The sequence below is a fragment of the Eretmochelys imbricata genome, chromosome 1, assembly GCF_965152235.1.
Source record: "Eretmochelys imbricata isolate rEreImb1 chromosome 1, rEreImb1.hap1, whole genome shotgun sequence".
Lineage (NCBI taxonomy): Eukaryota > Metazoa > Chordata > Testudines > Cheloniidae > Eretmochelys > Eretmochelys imbricata.
Genome location: NC_135572.1, coordinates 217,766,844 through 217,784,986, shown reverse-complemented (window position 1 = coordinate 217,784,986; position 18,143 = coordinate 217,766,844). Strand labels below are relative to the sequence as shown.

The 18,143-nt window shown below is 41.9% G+C and overlaps 1 protein-coding gene across 1 annotated transcript; it reads right to left on the bottom strand.

Annotated features, from left to right (window-relative positions):
- Positions 1-10,177: 10,177 nt before the first annotated feature.
- On the bottom strand, positions 10,178-15,155 carry LOC144259193 (C-type lectin domain family 1 member A-like). The gene is made up of 6 exons (XM_077807374.1): positions 15,065-15,155; positions 14,566-14,664; positions 13,949-14,053; positions 11,996-12,146; positions 10,980-11,087; positions 10,178-10,328 (listed from the first exon to the last, which is right to left on the bottom strand). Exons 1-6 carry the CDS (start codon positions 15,153-15,155, stop codon positions 10,178-10,180), a joined length of 705 nt encoding a protein of 234 aa, XP_077663500.1.
- Positions 15,156-18,143: the final 2,988 nt, after the last annotated feature.

Here is an 18,143-nt window from a genome sequence, read left to right as displayed (position 1 = left end):
AATAAGGACAATGGACTTAAAAAAAATGTAGATTTTAACAAAGTCAGAGAACTGGTTTGTAAGATACCATGGGAAGAAAGTCTGAGGGCAAAGGGAGTTCAGAACAGCTGGCAGTATCTCAAAGAGACAATATTAAAGATGCAACAGCAAACTATCCCAATGTCAAGGAAAGACAGGAAGAATAGGAAGAGGCTAATATGGCTTTACCAGGAGCTCTTTAATGGCCTGAAAATCAAAGAGGAATCCTACAAAAACTGGAACCATGGACAAATTGATAAGGATGAGTACAGCACAAGAATGAAGGGACAAAATCAGAAAGCCTATGACACAAAATGAGTTGAAGCTGGCAAGGGACATAAAAGGCAATAAGAAGTGGTTCTATAATAAATACATTAGGTGCAAGATGAGGAAAGTGAAGGTCCTTAGCATGAAGGAGAGCTAATAATAGATGATATGAAGAATGCTGAGGTGTTTAATGCCTATTTTGCCTCATTCTTCACTAAAAAGGTAATTTTTGATGGGATACTTAAATGCAATTAACAACAAAAGGAAAGAAACAAAAGCCAAAACAAGGAAAAGGCAGGATAAATATTAGTTAGATACGTAAGATGTATTCAAGTCAGTGAGGCCTGATGAAATTCACCCTTGAGTACTTAAGGAACTTGCTAAAGCAGTCTCAGAACTGTAAAGAATTATCTTTGAGAACTCCTGGAGGAGTCTATAGGACTGGAGAAGGGCAAACATAGTACCAATCTTTAAAAAGGGGAGCAAAGAGGACCTGGGGAATTATAGAGCAGTCAGCCTAACTTGGATACCTGAAAAGATACTGGAACAAATTATTAAACAATCAATTTGTAAGCACCTAGAGCATAATAGGGTGATAAATAACAGACAACATAGATTTGTCAAGACAAAAAATCATACCAAACTAAAATAAATTCCTTCTTTGATGGGGCTACTGCCCTAGTGGATAGGAGAGAAGCTGTAGACGTGATATATCTTGATTTTAGTAAGGCTTTTGATACAGTCCCACATTAATCATGAACAAACTAAGATAATATGGTTTAGATGAAATTAATACAATGTGCATGCAAAACTGGTTGCAAGACCATACTCAAAAAATAGTTTTTAATGCTTCAGTCTCCTGGGTCCAGTACTATTCAATATTTTCATTAGTGATGTGGATAATGGAGTGAAGAATATGCTTATAAAATTTGTGGATGACACCAAACTGAGAGGGGTTGATAGCACTTTGGAGGACAGGATTACAATTCAACCTGACGTTGACAAACTGGAGAATTGGTCTGAAATCAACAAGATGAAATTCAGTAAAAACAAGTGCAAATTACTACATGTAACAGTATGCCGACTCACCGGTGCAGCGCCTCCTACTGGTCCTCCAGGAATTAGCTCAATTCCAGCTTCAGAGCACCTCCTGCTGGCCGGTGTCTCCCTAACGGTACCTACTTCCTGTGAGTCTCCACCGCTTGTAGTGCTTTAGGCCCCACGTCCCTCCCAGACCCCTTACCTCCCAGTGCCCCTTATTTTGGGGTGCTGCCCCACAGCAGTGCCCCACACTCTGGGTCTCCCCTTCCAGAAGAACCTCAACCCCCTATACCCATCTTGCCTCAGTGGGTGCAGCCAGTCGTCATGTAGCCCCTTCTCTCAGGGGCAAACTGCCATCTGTAATGGCCATTCATCACTGGCAAAGGGGCTGGATCTTCTGCCCAGCAGCCTCCTTGCAGCCCTAGTACCTCCTCTGGCCTTTAGCAAGGCCTCAGCCTGAGTAGTCACCAGGCCAGAGCTCCTCAGCTCTTCCTGCCTTTCCCCAGCCCTGCTCTGCCTCAGGTACCCTACTTACTCTCCCAGGCAGCCTAGTCCTTTGCTCCCCAGCTGGCACAAGAGTCTCTCTCTTACTTGCTCAGCCTGCCCTTTTATCAGGGCCATCTGTGCCCTAACTGGGTGCAACCACATCTATGGCTGACTACCCAACCAGCCTCTCTTGGCTGCTTTTAATTCCTTTCTGACTGGAGCGGGGTGACTACCCTGCTAAACTACACTTAGGAAGAAAATATCAAATGCACAGCTACAGAATGGGAAATAATTGGCTAGGTGGTAGGATGGCTGAAAAGGATCTTGGGGCTTATTGTGGATAATAAATTGAATATGAGTCAACGATGTGATGCAGTTGCGAAAAAGTCTGATATCACACACAAGTATTCATTTACCTACCCTCACACATATTCAGCTATGCCAGAACAGGTCATCAGGGATCTTGAACTATGGAATGAAAACTCTTTTCCTGATCAAGGTTATAGAGGTTAGGATGCCTGCATAGCGGGATCTAGATTTAATGAAGTTTTACTAAGGAGGCAGATTTACATGGGAACTGTGTTCTGGGGTCCTAGCAGAACATCATTAAGGGATATTCCTTCCACGTTAGCATTTATATGGAGCTTTTCAACTGTAGCACTTAAAAAGGTGTGGAATTTGTATCTGGATTTTACAGATGGGGAAACTGAAACAGAGAGAGGTGAAGTGCTTTTCCCACGCTTACCAAGGAAGTGAATAAAACCAGCTCCCCTGACTGTCCATTTGAAGCCCTGTGCAATGGACAAAACTGCTTCTATGCAGCAATTTGTGAAAGAGTGTATTGCATACACTCATTAAGGTGGGGTAAGGATAAGGAGGCTCAGAACAAAGAGTTCTAGGAAGACTAAAAAGGGCTCCTTTTCATTGTGGGAGTTACTCTTTCAAGGGCACCTTGAAAAAAAAGCATTAAGGGTTCAGCTGTGCCTTTTAGGACAGCCCTGTGTTGGGCTGGTGTGGTGCCTTCCCAGCAGGAGGTCAGGGTGGGGATCATGTCTCCTGAGGCGCAGTCCCTTCCTGAGCTCTCAAGTGTGCAAGAGGAGAGCACCCACTGCACCATTGTATAGGATGGTGGAGCAGCTCTCCTGAGTTACCTAGTGAAGTGGGGGCTAGATAAGGTCATAGCTGTGTCTCACTCTCCACCCAATGTGTTCTATGAGGGAATAGTCCCTGCACCTGGGAAGAAAATGCCTTACCACTGCGGTTGGGGGTAGAAGGCAGGGCACTCCTGGCATGCTTTGCTTCTCTCCCCTCAAACATTCACCAGTGGCTGAAAACAATTTGGTCCCAATTCTCCCATACTACATAAATTCAGAATTACCTTTATATCTTAATATGAAGAATGTGCAAGGTGGCCAGGTGGATAATGCTTGTAGGCATCTCAGCCATTGAATGTCTTGATGCTGGTATTTAACTCATGAATCTTCATGCAAAGTTTTGCTTTTAATATTCTCATACAGTTCAGGGAAGGTGTTAGACTGTGGACAGTTAAACAACAGTAAATATGGAGTCAGCAGCTTGGAGTACATAGAACCTTTGCTCTCTGAGTTCACAGTACTTTTTCTCTGCTGCTGCTCAGAAGCCTTATGGCATTTCAGTTCTGGGTAGGTCACCACCTCCTCGTTTCCTTCTAGTGAGTTATGGCATAGAAATAGTGAATTTCATTCAGTGCACTGACAAGATAGATGGTTCTGATTAAAATCCAATAGAGCTATGAGACTGCTGCTGCAGTACGTAGGGCATGGAAGGACTTTTGTATTAAAAAGTTTAGTCCCATAGTACTATGGTCTGCAGGAGCCTGTCAGTGTGTTATGCTTATAAGAAGCACATGGGATCTTTTTCAGGGGAAAAGGCAATACGCCATGTTTATTGAAGAGACAACAATTACCATATGCATTTAATCACATCACACACACACACACACACACACACACACACACAGAGTCGATGTTATACTTACCAATCCAGAGTCTGGATCAACCTAGTGGCCAGCTAGGGTGATCACTGGTAGGGAGGAGCTGGGTTCTGTTGGTTGCGACATGATGCTTCGGGGAAGTCTTGGCAGGATGAACCCAAAGTTTCATGGCAAAACATCCTGTTTATAGTGATTTTCCTTCATTGGGACCAATGAGTTTTGCACAGTCATGCTGTAATCAATTGTTGTTTGATGACTGCTTGTTTTCTTAAATTCTTTATCTTGTTCTTTCATCAAGTTCCTCAGGGAGTTATCCCATGCTGGTTTTGATCACGGCTATCTTGTCCCCATTGGTATGTTCTTGTCTCATCTTTAGAGTTGTCAATTTGCCCTCCTCTGCCTTTCCAATTGGTGTGTGTTGCAGCCTCCTGGAGCCCTTGCATCGGTCTCCAGTTCCTCCTTAGACCATCTGGTTCAGCGATGGCCTTCAGACTTATCTCTTAACACACACATTCCACATTCACACACAAAACAAAATTAATGTACACAGAACATTTTGAACAGGAACATCAAATTGCAATGCAAAAGAAAAACAATCATTGCATTCTTTTACTTATTTTAAAATGCTAAACCTACAACAAATTGGTGACCCTCAAAGGTCTGTCACTGCCTTGAAATCAGCACGGACACAGATTCTGGCTGATGTATTTCTACCAATGGCCCATTAGGCCATTCCTTTCTGCTATTCAAAAAGGATGGCTGGCAGGATATGATCAAATCATACATCAATACATTTAATACCTGCTACTTTACTATTCTTTATTCTTCATTCTAAATTATATAAAATACAAACATAAAATCCTACTACTACAAGTGTACTGGGATTGACCAACATCTGTGAATTCAGCACATGCATCTTATCACCTTTTTTCCGTCCAATATCTGAATCCTCTTTTAGTCCTACCTCAAATGTCAATTTACACTGAAAGTTGTTCAAGTGACTAATATAACCCTTTGTGTATGCTCTGTAGTCAGAAAATTGCCAAAAAAGCCAAGTTGTGGAAATCACTAGTTCACCAGTTCAGATAGCACATCTACTCAATTACCCTTATGACTCATGCATTCTGCTTATGACAATCTTGAAATGTAAAATTTGACTTTACATACTTCAAAACAAATTGAACCGTGATCCACAACACATATTTATAAACTCATTTGACATATCCAGTGCTATTTCCTTAATTAAAAGCCTGTTCCTGCTCCCATTGAAGTCAATAGTTGTACTCCAGTGGAAGCAAGCTACTATGTATTACACTCTTCTAGAGGGACACCATGTTTTATTTCTGTTTTTTAAAGAGCATTTTTAAATGTCATCTTCTCAAATACTAACTGCTCAACTTCTTTGATGCTCAGTGGAATTCCTCCACTGCATAGGAAAGATTTTAAGGCTCTGGGGTGGTAAATAAATATGGACAGTTAAGGATCAGTCATGACTTCATGATGTTAACTATCACAATCAGGAAAAGCAGAGAGAAAATGGTACTTTATTCCGGTATGAGTAAGTTTCAGAAAGGAGAGTAGAATTCAGATGTCACCTCCTTTAATCCTCCCACAACAAGGTCTGACTTAAAGAGACCTTGTTGTGGGAAGATTAAAGTCTGATGGTCCTGTTACAAGAAGGACAGCAGTCGCCTATAGGTGAAATATTAATTTTGTTTTAATATTCTGGTTAAAACCACAAAGGAAGTGCCAGACTTGTGCTGCTATTTTGAGATGACCTGCCATTACACAGAGCACTAAGAGTTAAGATGACTCAGATATAATTATCAGGCCTTTTTTAATCCTGTCTTATCTTCTTCCACCATGCATGATCTTTTTATGTGTGCTTAAAATCTTTGGTACTGGAGAATTATAGGTGGGAAGAGATCATTACACCCTTGTGTTTTAGTGTCTTTCTGTAGTTTTCCCCCAACTGAATGGACTCTCTGTTTCCATCTCCAGTAATCAGTCATTTCTCAGAGTTTCTGCAGTGCAGAATTTTCACAGTATAATAGGTCCTGTTAACCACTTCACGCCACCCTGCAGAAAATTGCCTCCCACCAAAGAACAGCAGCTCAGCCTCAATCTCTCCTGTCAAATTTGTTTCACTCTGACTAAATAATGAGTCATTGGGCCAGAGAGTCAGTGAGTGATCCTGTCTCCACCCCACCCCACTCTGATTCCTCTATCCTTATACCCACTTACCATTCTGGAATACTCCCCCTTACAATTCTAGAAATGTCCCCCTAATGATTATATTTCTATGAAAAAGCTTATATCAATCATTCATATATGTGATAATGTCTCACTAAAACCAGTATGGACTGGTTTAGCCTTTTGAAAGACAACTGTGATCATCCATATTTTATTTACTGGGTTAAATATTCTAGAAGCCAAGATTCCTTATCTTAACATTTGTATGATTTGATTTAGTCCTTGGTACTAATAAAACAATCCAATTTAACAATGTGGCTTGTATTAATCCAAAGATTGAGTTTACAGTCCCAGCATTGCCTGTCATAAATAACCAGCAATTCTGAAAAATTTTGACAGCAGTTCTACAATGCAACACCTTTCTCTTTTATTATAATTAATTGTCCAAATAAATAAAAATAATTCATTTTTATTTTAATTATTCTTCCCTCTGCCTGCCCAGAGAAGAAAGGCTCCTGGGTCTTGGGCAGAGGGGAAGCAATGAGACAGTGGGAGTTGCGGGAGGAAGGAATATGAGAAAAGTTGCTGGTTTGACTTGGGCATTTTTAAAAATCATGGGATTGGACAAGCTTCTTGTGTTATTCCAAGAACTCTTCCTGTAGGACTGAAATCCTGTGATTTTTGATTAATTCACAAGAGCTGGCAAAAGTGGGTTAAACGCCAGTCAGGAGTATATAAACTGACAGGCAGCTTCCAATGCACAGGAGGTGAATGGGGAGTGAGTAAGTAGAAGGTCTGTAACATACAGGCCCTGGGCATTGTGGGATGCTATTGAAGGACTCTATAATCATGAACTCAGGAACATGTACTTTAATTGCCTCCTCACTGCAAAGTGTGCAGGTAGGACAGGACCTTAAAGCAAAACCCAGGCTTTAATTCATGCCCCAGCCATAAAAGTGAGCATGGATTCAAAGCATATATAAGAACATGCTTTAGGACTTGTGTGTGGATAGAAGAGGAGGTTGGACTAAAACAATAAAAACACACGGTAAGCCTATAGCACAGACATACCCTCACTGACAGGGTTGCCACCTGCCCAGGTCTTCCAAGAATTATTCATTTTTAAGGTAGAATTCCCAGGAAATCTGTAAGGCTGTCCAGTTTTGTGGGCTCAGGATCATCCCAGATGTCCTGGTTGTTTTTACCTCAGAGGTGGCAACACTACTAGCTGATGCCATGCTAAGAAGAGGATCTGAGGGAGCAGTATTGTGTTAAGGTGTTCACTGTTAGCATTTACTATTTTGAATGAACTATTATTATATATTACCCCATCCCTGGGGCATGGCAGTCTTCTCTCATTTCTCCTCTGGTTTATGGGTCCTGAGTTTACCTACAAGGGCACCTGGTGCCTCCACACAAGGAAACCCCTCCTAGTGTAAAGAACACAGAGGGCCTGTCCCTTGGGTAAATATCTGACACCCAATCTCATACAGAGGAGTGTCAGTCAGAGCACACAAAAATAAAGTACTATCTCAAATCGCAGAGTAATAAAACAGGAACTGGGGCTTTATTAGGTATTGGGAAATCAGGATAAGGGACAGTGGAAAAGGGGATAAGGATAATAAAAGACAAAAACAACAATACATAAACTATACCCTTCCAACCATTTACAGCTGCTAAAAACCACCATGTTCTCCCTTCCAGCACTTGCCTTCGCAGATAGTGAATTTAGGCTCAGTCTTTGATGGGTGATGCAGTACTGAAGTCAGTGTCCATCTTAAAATAAAATAGAAAAATAAATAAACAAGGATGTTCTTAAAAGTATTCACACGAAGGATGTTAAGATCATCTCTGTAGCTCTCTGTGCTGCATTCAAATGTGTAGGTAGCTTGGCTCTTGGTAGCCTGGATGTGACTTTCCTCTGACTCCGATTTCTGGTGTCTGCTGAGATGACACGGTTCAATATCCCAGAACTCCCAGAAGGACTCAATGTCTTCCCCTGGGTAGGAATATGGAGGGTAGAAGGGTCCTCCCTGACTGTGATGCTTCTTTCCCTGTTGTACTCCAAACAGAGCCAAAAACAAAAGTAAAACCAAACCCTTTGTCTCTGAGTTCTGGTTTATTATTGGTTCTGGTCGTGTTGCTACCCAGTTCTCTCTCTGCTCTGGACTGTCAACAATGTGGAAAACAGCATCCTGAACTTCAGCCACCATTGCTGCTGTAGTCCAGAGGGGAGTCCCCTATACACTCAGTGTGGTTTTTGAGCAATACCCCCTCCAAAGCGGTTACAGTTATATAAGTACTATATTTATGAACTTGATAGTGCACTAACTGTCCCCTTAAAATAATGTTTCACAGATAGTAAAGGGACTGGTAGTTGCTTATTTTATATTTTGTATACATATTTTTTTTCAAACAAGAAGACCAGTCATAAATTTAGTCTAGAATAAGTTTTATTTTAGAGAATGAACAAACAAAAAAGAACAAAACTGAACTCTCCAGCAGAGAGTACAGGGTGGAACCCCCACTCCACAGAGCAGCAGCTGTGAGAAAAGGCCAGTCCCATCCCCTGAGCTGCAATTGATGAGGGGATATGTGAAGAGAAGAGCTCACCACAGAGAGATGTTGGCTAGAAGAATAGGAATAAAACTCTGCCCTGACTCCCAGCTGCCAGTCCACCTCTCATTGGAAGAGAGGAATATCGCTCCAGTGAAGGGACTGAGCCCTGCCTAACAAAAGGCCAGGAGTGCAGAAAGCACATACATACAGAAGCCTGTGCACATGTTGCTGCTGCTAAAGAAGAGAGCAGGCTCAAACAGCCTGGACATGGGGCTAGGGGATTGACCCAAGGAGCAGGCTGGAGGCACAGCTTAGACCCAGCCCAGGAGTTCTCACCAGTACATGGAGATGGGTGCCAGGCAGAGCAGCAGAGGCAGGGATTGATTCCCTGAGCTTGTACCACAGCCAAGCACCAGTGAACAGCACACGGAACAGAAAGCACCTTATTTGGAACCAAGAGACTGGGGCTGGAGGGCACTTTGGACTCTTAATTAGAGTAGGTTGGGAATTTTTCATCAAAACATTTTTGGTTGGAAAATGTCAAGTCCTCACACCTGAAACTGTTCACAAGAAAGAATCAGTTTCAACAAATTCTCCATTTTGAAAGAACTGTGAAAAAAAAAAAGGGAAATTATTGAAATGTCCTGTTTCAACATTTTTCCAATGGAATAGTTGTCAAATGACTTTTTGTTTTGCAATTTAAGTTAATAATTGTAGGATAATAAAATTAAATATTTAAATAGGTCAAAAGCTAAATAAAACATTTCCATTGACCTGATCCATTTTTCCCAGATATTTGGTGAGAGAAAATATTAGAGATTTTGACATTCCATCCTGATTTGGGAAAGGATTTTTTTTAATCTAAAAAATTCTCACAAGAAAGGAAAAAAGTTTCATGCCCACCTCTACTCTTAATTGAGTTACAGAACAACTCTCTCTGTATCTAGGCATTGGGTATTCAGTATGCTGGACCATTGCTGTGGATGGAAGTATGTGTGCTCCCCATGAAGGCTCTTGAATTACTCCCTTTGTTGTAATCAAGGGTTTGTCTCAAGTGTTGGTTTATATCTGAATACAGCATTTGTTCGTGGGACTAATTCTTGTCTCCTTAAATGTTGAGGAAGGGAAACTGGTGCTTGCCCCTTGTGGGAGGCAAGCAGTGTTCTCTCAGACATGTGGCTAGGGGAAGCCACTTAATGAACCTGAGATGCCCCCACCACAACAGTATGTGTGCCTCTTCCATAACATGCTGGGGTAACTCTTAGAACAAAATGGCTGCTCTCTCTGAGGAAAGGCAGGGTTCTTAGAAATTCAATACACAGGGAAAAAATGGTGTCACAGCTTCATGGCTAAATATACCACCGTTTGGGCTAATGAGAGAGTTGCGAGGGTGCTCTGATTGGCTGTTCACCAGTCCAAAGGGAAGGGGTTTATCAATGAAGCTAATATTGCTAATTCTGAATACCTACATTCTTTTTGCAAATATTCAACAATTCTGTGATCACAGCAAAGTTTCTGAAAATGACTGTAAATGGCAGTAAACAACAAATGTGATATATTGACCAAGGGACGGGTATTAATTCAAGCGTTATCTTTGTCTTCAGGAATCAAGATGCACCAGCAAGTGATTGGCATGGTTTTTCATCCTTCCTCTGCCATTGCAGTGTGGTCTGTGTGAACTGCCTTCTTCTCACAAATACAGGGGTTTCGCTTGTCACAAAAATCGGACTTGGCTCCTCTATTGAGGAAAAGTACACAGTGCTGTAGAGTACCATGTTGGGTGACCGTAAACCTAGGATGGAAATGCACAGTTTACTGCCTGCCAGTGACATGTACGAATCCCCAGTAGTTGTACTCATTGTGCGGTTAGTAGGGCAGCAGGTGAGAGAGATGGGCACAATTTCTAAAACAATTTGTGAATTAATCTAATGTTCATGAAAGTCAGGAGGAAAAAGCATTGGAAAAAACTAGGCCAGGGATAGACAGCTTCCTATCACAGCTCTGCCAATATCCCTGACTCCGGAGCTGCAGTACACCCTGCTATTCCAGCCCAGGGCTCCCCCGCCTCACAACTTTACCAATGCACCTCATCCCCCTCTCTTGCATAACAGAGATCTCATTTTCATCCAGTTGTCCTGTAGGAATAATAAGACGAGGAAAAATACTAAATGTTATATAGTGAAGAGGGGCAGGCATGGCAGGGGTGGCGATGAATGAACCTAATGAATAAACAAATTGTGCCTCCTCAAATCTGTGTGTGTGTATGGAGGAGCCCTGGATAAAAACTGTCCACCTGAGGCACTATCTCCCCAATGCTTCTCAGGGGCCGGGCAGCTGCATGTATCCCCTATGCTTGGCTGTGGCATAAATGCCTGCTGCTTGTAGAACATATGTAGCAAGCCTAAACAGAAGGGAACAGTTTCTCTCACTGAGAATCACTTACAGGTCACTGGTGAAAGCTGTGTCGTCCCCCCACACCCAGGACTCATTGTCTGTCTTACGAGATAGTCCAATCCAGTGGTAAGTAAATGTCACTGACTTTATGAAATCCTGTATGGGAACACAACCAAATCATTTAACCCCAATCCATGCTATCTGACCATTTTATCACAGTACGGCTATCAGGGAATGGAATGTGACTGAGGAGTCCTGAACAGAGTCCATGTGCTGAGCTTCCTGCCCTGCCCATAACTGTCCCTGAAGAGTTAGATTTAGTTTTTTTCTCCCAGTTAATAGACCCACAGATTTTATAGATTTTTTATAAATTTTTATACATTTTGTTACAACTGATCTCTTCTCTCCCTTTAGGGTCACTCCACAGACCAGCCACCATCCTTCCAACCGGGGATCCTGGATGAGGTTCCCTGCAGGCCCTGTCATTACTGCTCCTTAGTGAGGTCCAGGAGTTGTGGCGGGATGTGAGGCACCTTTACCCTTTGGTGCCAATGGACCTTCCCACAGGCTGCCTCTGCTAGTTTGGGGTCTAATCCACAGCATGCTGAAGTCAATACATGTCTTTCCATTGATTGCAGATGTGTTTGGCTTCAGGGTTAGCTGGGATTAGGATTTCTTTTCGTACCTTTTAAACTAGTGCACAAAATCTTGTTGTATACACTGTATGAGACAGGTTTCAGAGTAGCAGCTGTGTTAGTCTGTATTTGCAAAAAGAAAAGGAGTACTTGTGGCACCTTAGAGACCAACCAACAAATAAATTGGTTAGTCTCTAAGGTGCCACAAGTACTCCTTTTCTTTGTGTGAGACAGTTATATTTGGGGGTAACTCAAGGAATCACCTTCCTAAGCACCTCAAATCCTTGAGTTGGCCCATTGCACACTGCAGTGATCATGGTGGACAGGAATCTGTACTGGTTGGGGAATAGGGCTGTAGGGAAAAAATGTTTTGCAGTCCTGACCAAAAATACGGAGGTTGGTTCTGGAAAATGAAGGGTAAGAGATTAGCAGTTCTTCCTTGTTTTCAATCTTAAGAAGGTTGGAGCCCGAAGAAAGGCAATAATCTTTACTCTCTTGCCAAGTTTTCCATGTTGTAGGAAAGTGATAACAATAGTCTCCATGCTGCCTCCAGTTCTCTGGGCAAGGGCTGAATTTACTTCCTTGAAAAGAAAACACATTCATAGCCTCATCAGATATCTGGCTGATGGGTGTGATGCAATCTGATATTGTTTAATGTCATTTACTGATTTGTATATGTTGCCCTACTGCTCTCCATTGGATAGAAAGCAACATATTCAAGAGTTCGGTTTTCTCCCTAGTTGATGCCTCTAAAAAGTATATAATCCCATCTCAAGTGATAGAGGCCTGTGCTATGGAAGCTGAAAGGTATCATTTCTATTGCAGATAGTGGAAGTATGTAGTTTAGCTCCTGACTGGTGGCTTGCACATATATGGATGTAGATTTGTTATGATCCGATCACCACCCAAACCACGCCATTATTCACATGAGCTATTGCTGGCCTGCTCATTCTGTACCTCTCACAGCACCAAAAGTGATGGCTATAGCTGTAGGGCTGGCCAAGCTGCACTGTCTTTTGTATCTACAAACTTATGGTTACAGTGTTTAGTTTGGGAATTCTCCCTGATTTACGTCAGGCCAAATCACATTTGGTTTTCATGTCCCATCAGCGCCCCTGTAAGTGAAGTATTAGAGATGTTAGGCAGCTTATGTTGTTGTACTCTAGGGCTTTTATTATTTAAAGCAACTTCTCTTTTGCAGTTCTTCTCATGCTGTGGTGTTTCAGGAGGCTATATGCTGATGTGGTTATTCTAAATACATTTCTTTACTTTATTTTGTAATCGTTTGTTTCCCCTCTCACTCCTCTAAGTTCTCCTGCACTTACTGCTTTCCTACGTCAGCCTAGAGCTGCTGAGTTCAATTAACAGGAATCCCATCGGTTCTTGCTTGAGTTACTGAAGAAGCAATAAGTGCATAAGCAACAGGTGAGCTCCATTTCTGTTCATTTCAGCCACATGTACTCAGCAAAACTTGTATTTTTAGATCTCCCTACATTGCTCATTCAGCTTGTTTAGTTGGTTTCATTTGGCTCTGTTATTGAGAACCTTCATGCTGCAATATTATGTGATAATTATATGCAATTTATTTATGCTTTTGTCTTCAGGAAGCTGAACAATATGGACAGCTGTCTTTGCATACAGGCTTGTTTATCAGCCTGAGATAGAATTTTGGGGTTGATTTTTTGATACTCTTATATCTTATACTAATATGTGTGAACAAAGAACAAAAGACACTGTGTGTGTTGCTTCTTCCTAGCCAGACGGGTTTGTTAATACAATGGAGGAGATAAGGGATAGAGCAGTTAAAGTGTTACAGGGTATGGGGGAGTGTAATATATACGCATATACTGGAAGACTGCCTGGCTCTTCTCTCAAGGCAAGGTCAAGCAACCAATCAGAAGGGGCAAGGAGGAATGGGGGGAAGGCATAAGAAACACTAAAAGCCAAAGAAAACCCTCGCCTTGGCCAGAGCATAACCTCACTCCTTACCCCTCCCATGGGATACAAAAGAGGTGGGACGAAGACCCAAACTCGCGACCCTCCCAAATGGAACATGACCATAAATTGTAAGGGGTGTGATAGGGGCATGCACTGCAGGTATATTTGGGCCTGCTAAAGAGGAGGAGATGGGAATTAGGAGTGGGAGGGGGGAACGGGGACACAGGCAAGGCTCTGCAGCATCAGAGCTGGGAAGGGAACACTGGGAAACAGACTCTGCCAGCGTGTAGAGGTATGGATATGCTTGTTTGGAACAAACCCCAATAAACATCAAATTGCCTGCACTTCGGGCTTCTGGTCTTCTGCTTTCTGTCTGTGTGACAAGAACCTTGGGAGAGGGTGAAGGGAAAGCCCTCTAACAAGCTGATCCAACCAAAATATTTACCTCCGGTTTCCTTGTGTGATTCTTGACCGGGAGTTTTAGTCTGTTGCTGCTGATATGCATTTCCCAGCTGGCCAAAATTTTCTGATGGATGGGAGTCCTGGAAAACTTGCATTTGCAATTATATTAATACATTACACCACTTAAAATGAAAAATCAAGTTTGCATTTTAAGGAAACACAAATAGCATCATGGCATTACTCTTTGTTCTTGTAAAATTAATGTTTAACTGGGGTTGCTTGCTTGTGTGTTTAATAACATTACTTTTTTTGCTAAAGAAGAGTTTTGAAATTTGATTCTTTGAACATGTATGGAAGAACTTACCTGTGAATTTCCTCTGAACAATAATCCCTGTATAGAAGAAGGTGCATATTCTACAGTAAGAATAGGAAAGTAAAGCCTAACATCTAGGCTCATAAGAATAAAATATGGGACCAAATCAAAATGCACCCTAAATCAGGGGATGGCTGGAGGAGAGGGGTTATGTACAAGCCACTGCATCTGCTCTTCTGCATTACATCAGTTTTACATCAGTGTTACACAGTGGACTGACAATGGCATAAAACTGGATTAATGCAGGAGTGTATTAGTCCTCCCGTGTCTTTTCTGCAATTACTTACACTTGGCAATCAAGGCCACCACTGCTCCTAGTGATACCAGGTAGAGGACCCCCAGAATCACTGCAATGATCCACCAGGGAGAAGATGGAGTAGGAGAATCTAAAAAGAATGAACATAAAGATGCGGAAAGTGTGCCACTTTTCTGAGTATCTGGCATCAGATTACAGTTTATCTGAGCAACACCCAGGTCCCAAAGCTATCCACCAGAGCAGTCTGAAAACCAGCCCCTCTATAACTGCCATTGTAGGTGCTTGTGCTCATGGGTACTGTTCATGACTGCCAGAGCTGTGAGCCTCTTTCTCAAATCTCAGATACCATCAACCTGATTGGTTGTAGATGTTGTTATTGTCTTAGTAGCACAGCATATGGCAACATAACAAATGAACATTCTAACTTTACTATTCCAAAAATCTAGTGTCAGTTTCCTGGGATAGGGGCAGAGGTTTGACCATGGACAGTAGAACAGAAAATATGTTACCACCTAGTTAACATACAATACCTTTGCTCTCAGAGTTCCCAGGTCTTTGTCTCCTCTGCTGCTCAGAAGTGTGACAGTTCACTTCTGTGTAAGTCACTTCCTGCTTGCTCATTTCTAGAGGATGGTGAGTGTGAAAATTGTAGACTTTTCTTCAGTGGCCTATGATAGATGATGGCATTTGATGAAAAACCAATGGATCTAAATATCAGGTAAAAAATAACAGGATATTGCAGTGATTGGTTTTAATTTACTGCATTACAATAGTCTGTAGTAAGAGGAACAGAAATGCAGGATTAAATGGCATACTGAGTTCAGTACATGCATCCTATTATCTTTGTCTATTATTTGCCCTCTATTTACCTATATAATGACAATATATTCTGGTTACCTCTGAGTCTCAGAAAACTGGATATTCAAATGGATCAACCTAGACCACCTTTAATACTATTCACAGTGGTTTAGATTGCAAACACTTCAGGGCTGGGACTGTCTCTCACTGGGTGTTCACACAGTGTCTAGCACAATGGCACCCATAGCTTGTATGTTGCCTCCAAGCTCTCCTGTAATACAAATATTAAATAGACATAATGATTGTAAATCTAGTATTTTGCTCTCCAGAGTGCTACCCATCAGCAGAAGAAGTGAGAGGCTATTGTTACTAGTTAGATTCAGGTTTTAAGAGGCTTGAAGGAGACAGTCAAAAGGATACTGGATAAAAAAATTGGTGTTGGAAACCCCATTGCATGAGTCTGTTTAACATGGAATGTAACAAAATTTACTTTCGGGGAGCAATCCAGTAGTCTGAGGGATGTGTTTATGTGTGCGAGGGATAATGGTCAAGATAGCCTTGTCCCATAGGTCTTTTCTCATTTCTGTATTTCAGTAAAGTTAATTAATGATAATCAGTCATATAAAAGCATCACCTGCATTGTCTGTCTCTAAAAAATACCATGCAGTGTTCTTGTAGTCGTGTTGGCCCCAGGATATTAGAGAGACAAGCTGGGAGAGGTAATAATTTTTATTGGGCCAACTTCCATTGATGAGAGAGACAAGCACACTTGCACAGAGCTCTTCTTCAGGTTAGAAGAGCTCAGTGTAAGCTTGAAAGCTTGTCTCTCTCACCAACAAAAGCTGGTCCAATAAAAGACCTCATTCATATTTGCTCTCTAAAAGATACTGACTAATATATAGAAAAAAAGGGAAAATTTTCAACTTCTGTTGTCTATTGCACTTAGACCAAGAATTTTTGGCCTTTTTAGCGATATTAGTTATAGGTTGGTATTCTTTTTTCTTTTGCATAATGTGTTCCTTTTCACCAATGCAGAGATCCATATCTATATCACTATATCTATATCTATAATCCATATCTATAATCACTATTCAGAGATCCATATAATGCCAGTACAGTTCTGTTCTGCTTGCTCCTACAATTTGCTGAGTAACTTTTTTTATATTGCTGATTACCATTGGTATTAATAGAATTTGAGGTCCTTCAATGTTTTGCAGTATCAGGACTCATCCTTTCCATTTTTAAATATCTCAAGTGATTGTGTTCTCAGCAACACCTTCAGAAAGCTATTGCACAGTCACTCCCTGTACTGTTTCTAGTATCTAGCTTAAATTTTATTTTTCTTAATTCTATACCATTATTCCATATTATATTTGGAATTATCTGAAACAATCTCTTCCTCTGTCCTTTGTGTTTACATCTCTCAAATATTTGTGATATCTGTGCCAAGCTCTCTAAACTGCCCTCTTCTTTCATCACTAGTTAGCAACCTTAGCCTATACCTGTTCCCTTCTTTTCATTTTACCTCATCCCTCATTAGACAATCACTCTAGCCTTTTACTCACTAGTGTTTCCCTTCTCTGAATAACGTCAGATTTAATACATATGGTTAGTATGGAGGTGTTCAGAACAGAATGCCCTATTCTGTGTGTGGCACCCTGCTCTGTGACAAGCTCTTTTCTGCTTACACAAATCTAAATTAGCTATTGGCTGCTATATCATTCATTTCACCCAGTATGTCTGTTAGCATTGTTGATTTCCAAATGTCTTAGGGCTGAATGCTCAAAAGGATGTTCTGATGCTCAGTGTCACAACACCTACCTTTTATGTGCCTGAAAAAATCACTGTGATACACAAAGCCTGAGCTATAGTGTCTGGCTCTCTATAGAATGAATGGAGAGAGGAGCCTTAGACTGTGATGCAGCAAAGCCACCATGCTAGGCAGAGAGCTGCCTCAGTTAGCCAATGGGAGATGCTGACAAGAGGAGTGCGTGCTAAGCCCCAGCCTCTCAGAGTTTGGTGCCTTATGCCACTTTAGCAAGAAGGCAGGGGGGTTAGGACTTCCCTCATAACCATACATGAGCACAAGGGGAAGATCCCTGTTCAAATCCTGTCACTCAGAGGAGCGCTCTAACCACTGGGCTATGGCATCGTCTGATGCGGGGCTTCTTCCATCTCTCCTCTTGAAGCTGTTTCACTCTGGATAAATAATGAGCATTGCAGTAGGGTGCCCAGGTCTCTGAATGCCCTAACCACCAGGATATAGAGCCATCATGACTCTGTTCTCTCTCTTTTTCTCTGTCTCTTAAAGGCTCATTTGGGCCAGAGAAATAGAGAGACCAAGAGGGAGAACACAAACATGAGAATGATTGTATAGCTTTGTGGTTAGAACATTCAGAAATGTGGGATTCCCGGATCCAGTCCCCTGGCTCCAATGACTCTGTAAACATTAATCCAGAGTGCAACAGCTTCAACAGGAGAGCCTGAGTGAGCCCCACATCTAAATGTCCTGTAGTCCAATTGTTAAAGCAAGCTCCTGAGAGTTGGCAGGTCCCAGTTCAAACCTCTGTGCTACCTGAGATGGAGGTGGGGGGTGGGGGCTTGAACTGGGAGTCTCCACCATCCCAGGTGGGTACACTCAGATGCTGGAACAATTTGTATAGTGGGGGTCCTGAGAGCCATTGAACCGAACTGTAAATCCTAATGGAAATCACTTCAAACCGGGGGCGTGGCAGCACCCTCACCCCCTAGTTCCAGTACCTATGAGTACTCTTACCACTGGGTTAAAATTCATGAGAAGTCATCCTCGTT

Coding starts and splice junctions, on each gene's coding strand:
- LOC144259193 (XM_077807374.1), bottom strand. CDS start 15,155: ATGAGCAAGCAGGAAGTGACTTACACAGAAGTGAACTGTCACACTTCT. Junction 14,665..15,064: donor TGGGAACTCTGAGAGCAAAG/GTATTGTATGTT, acceptor CATTCTTTTTAG/ATTCTCCTACTCCATCTTCT. Junction 11,088..11,995: donor ATTGAAAACAAGGAAGAACT/GCTAATCTCTTA, acceptor TGTTCCCATACA/GGATTTCATAAAGTCAGTGA.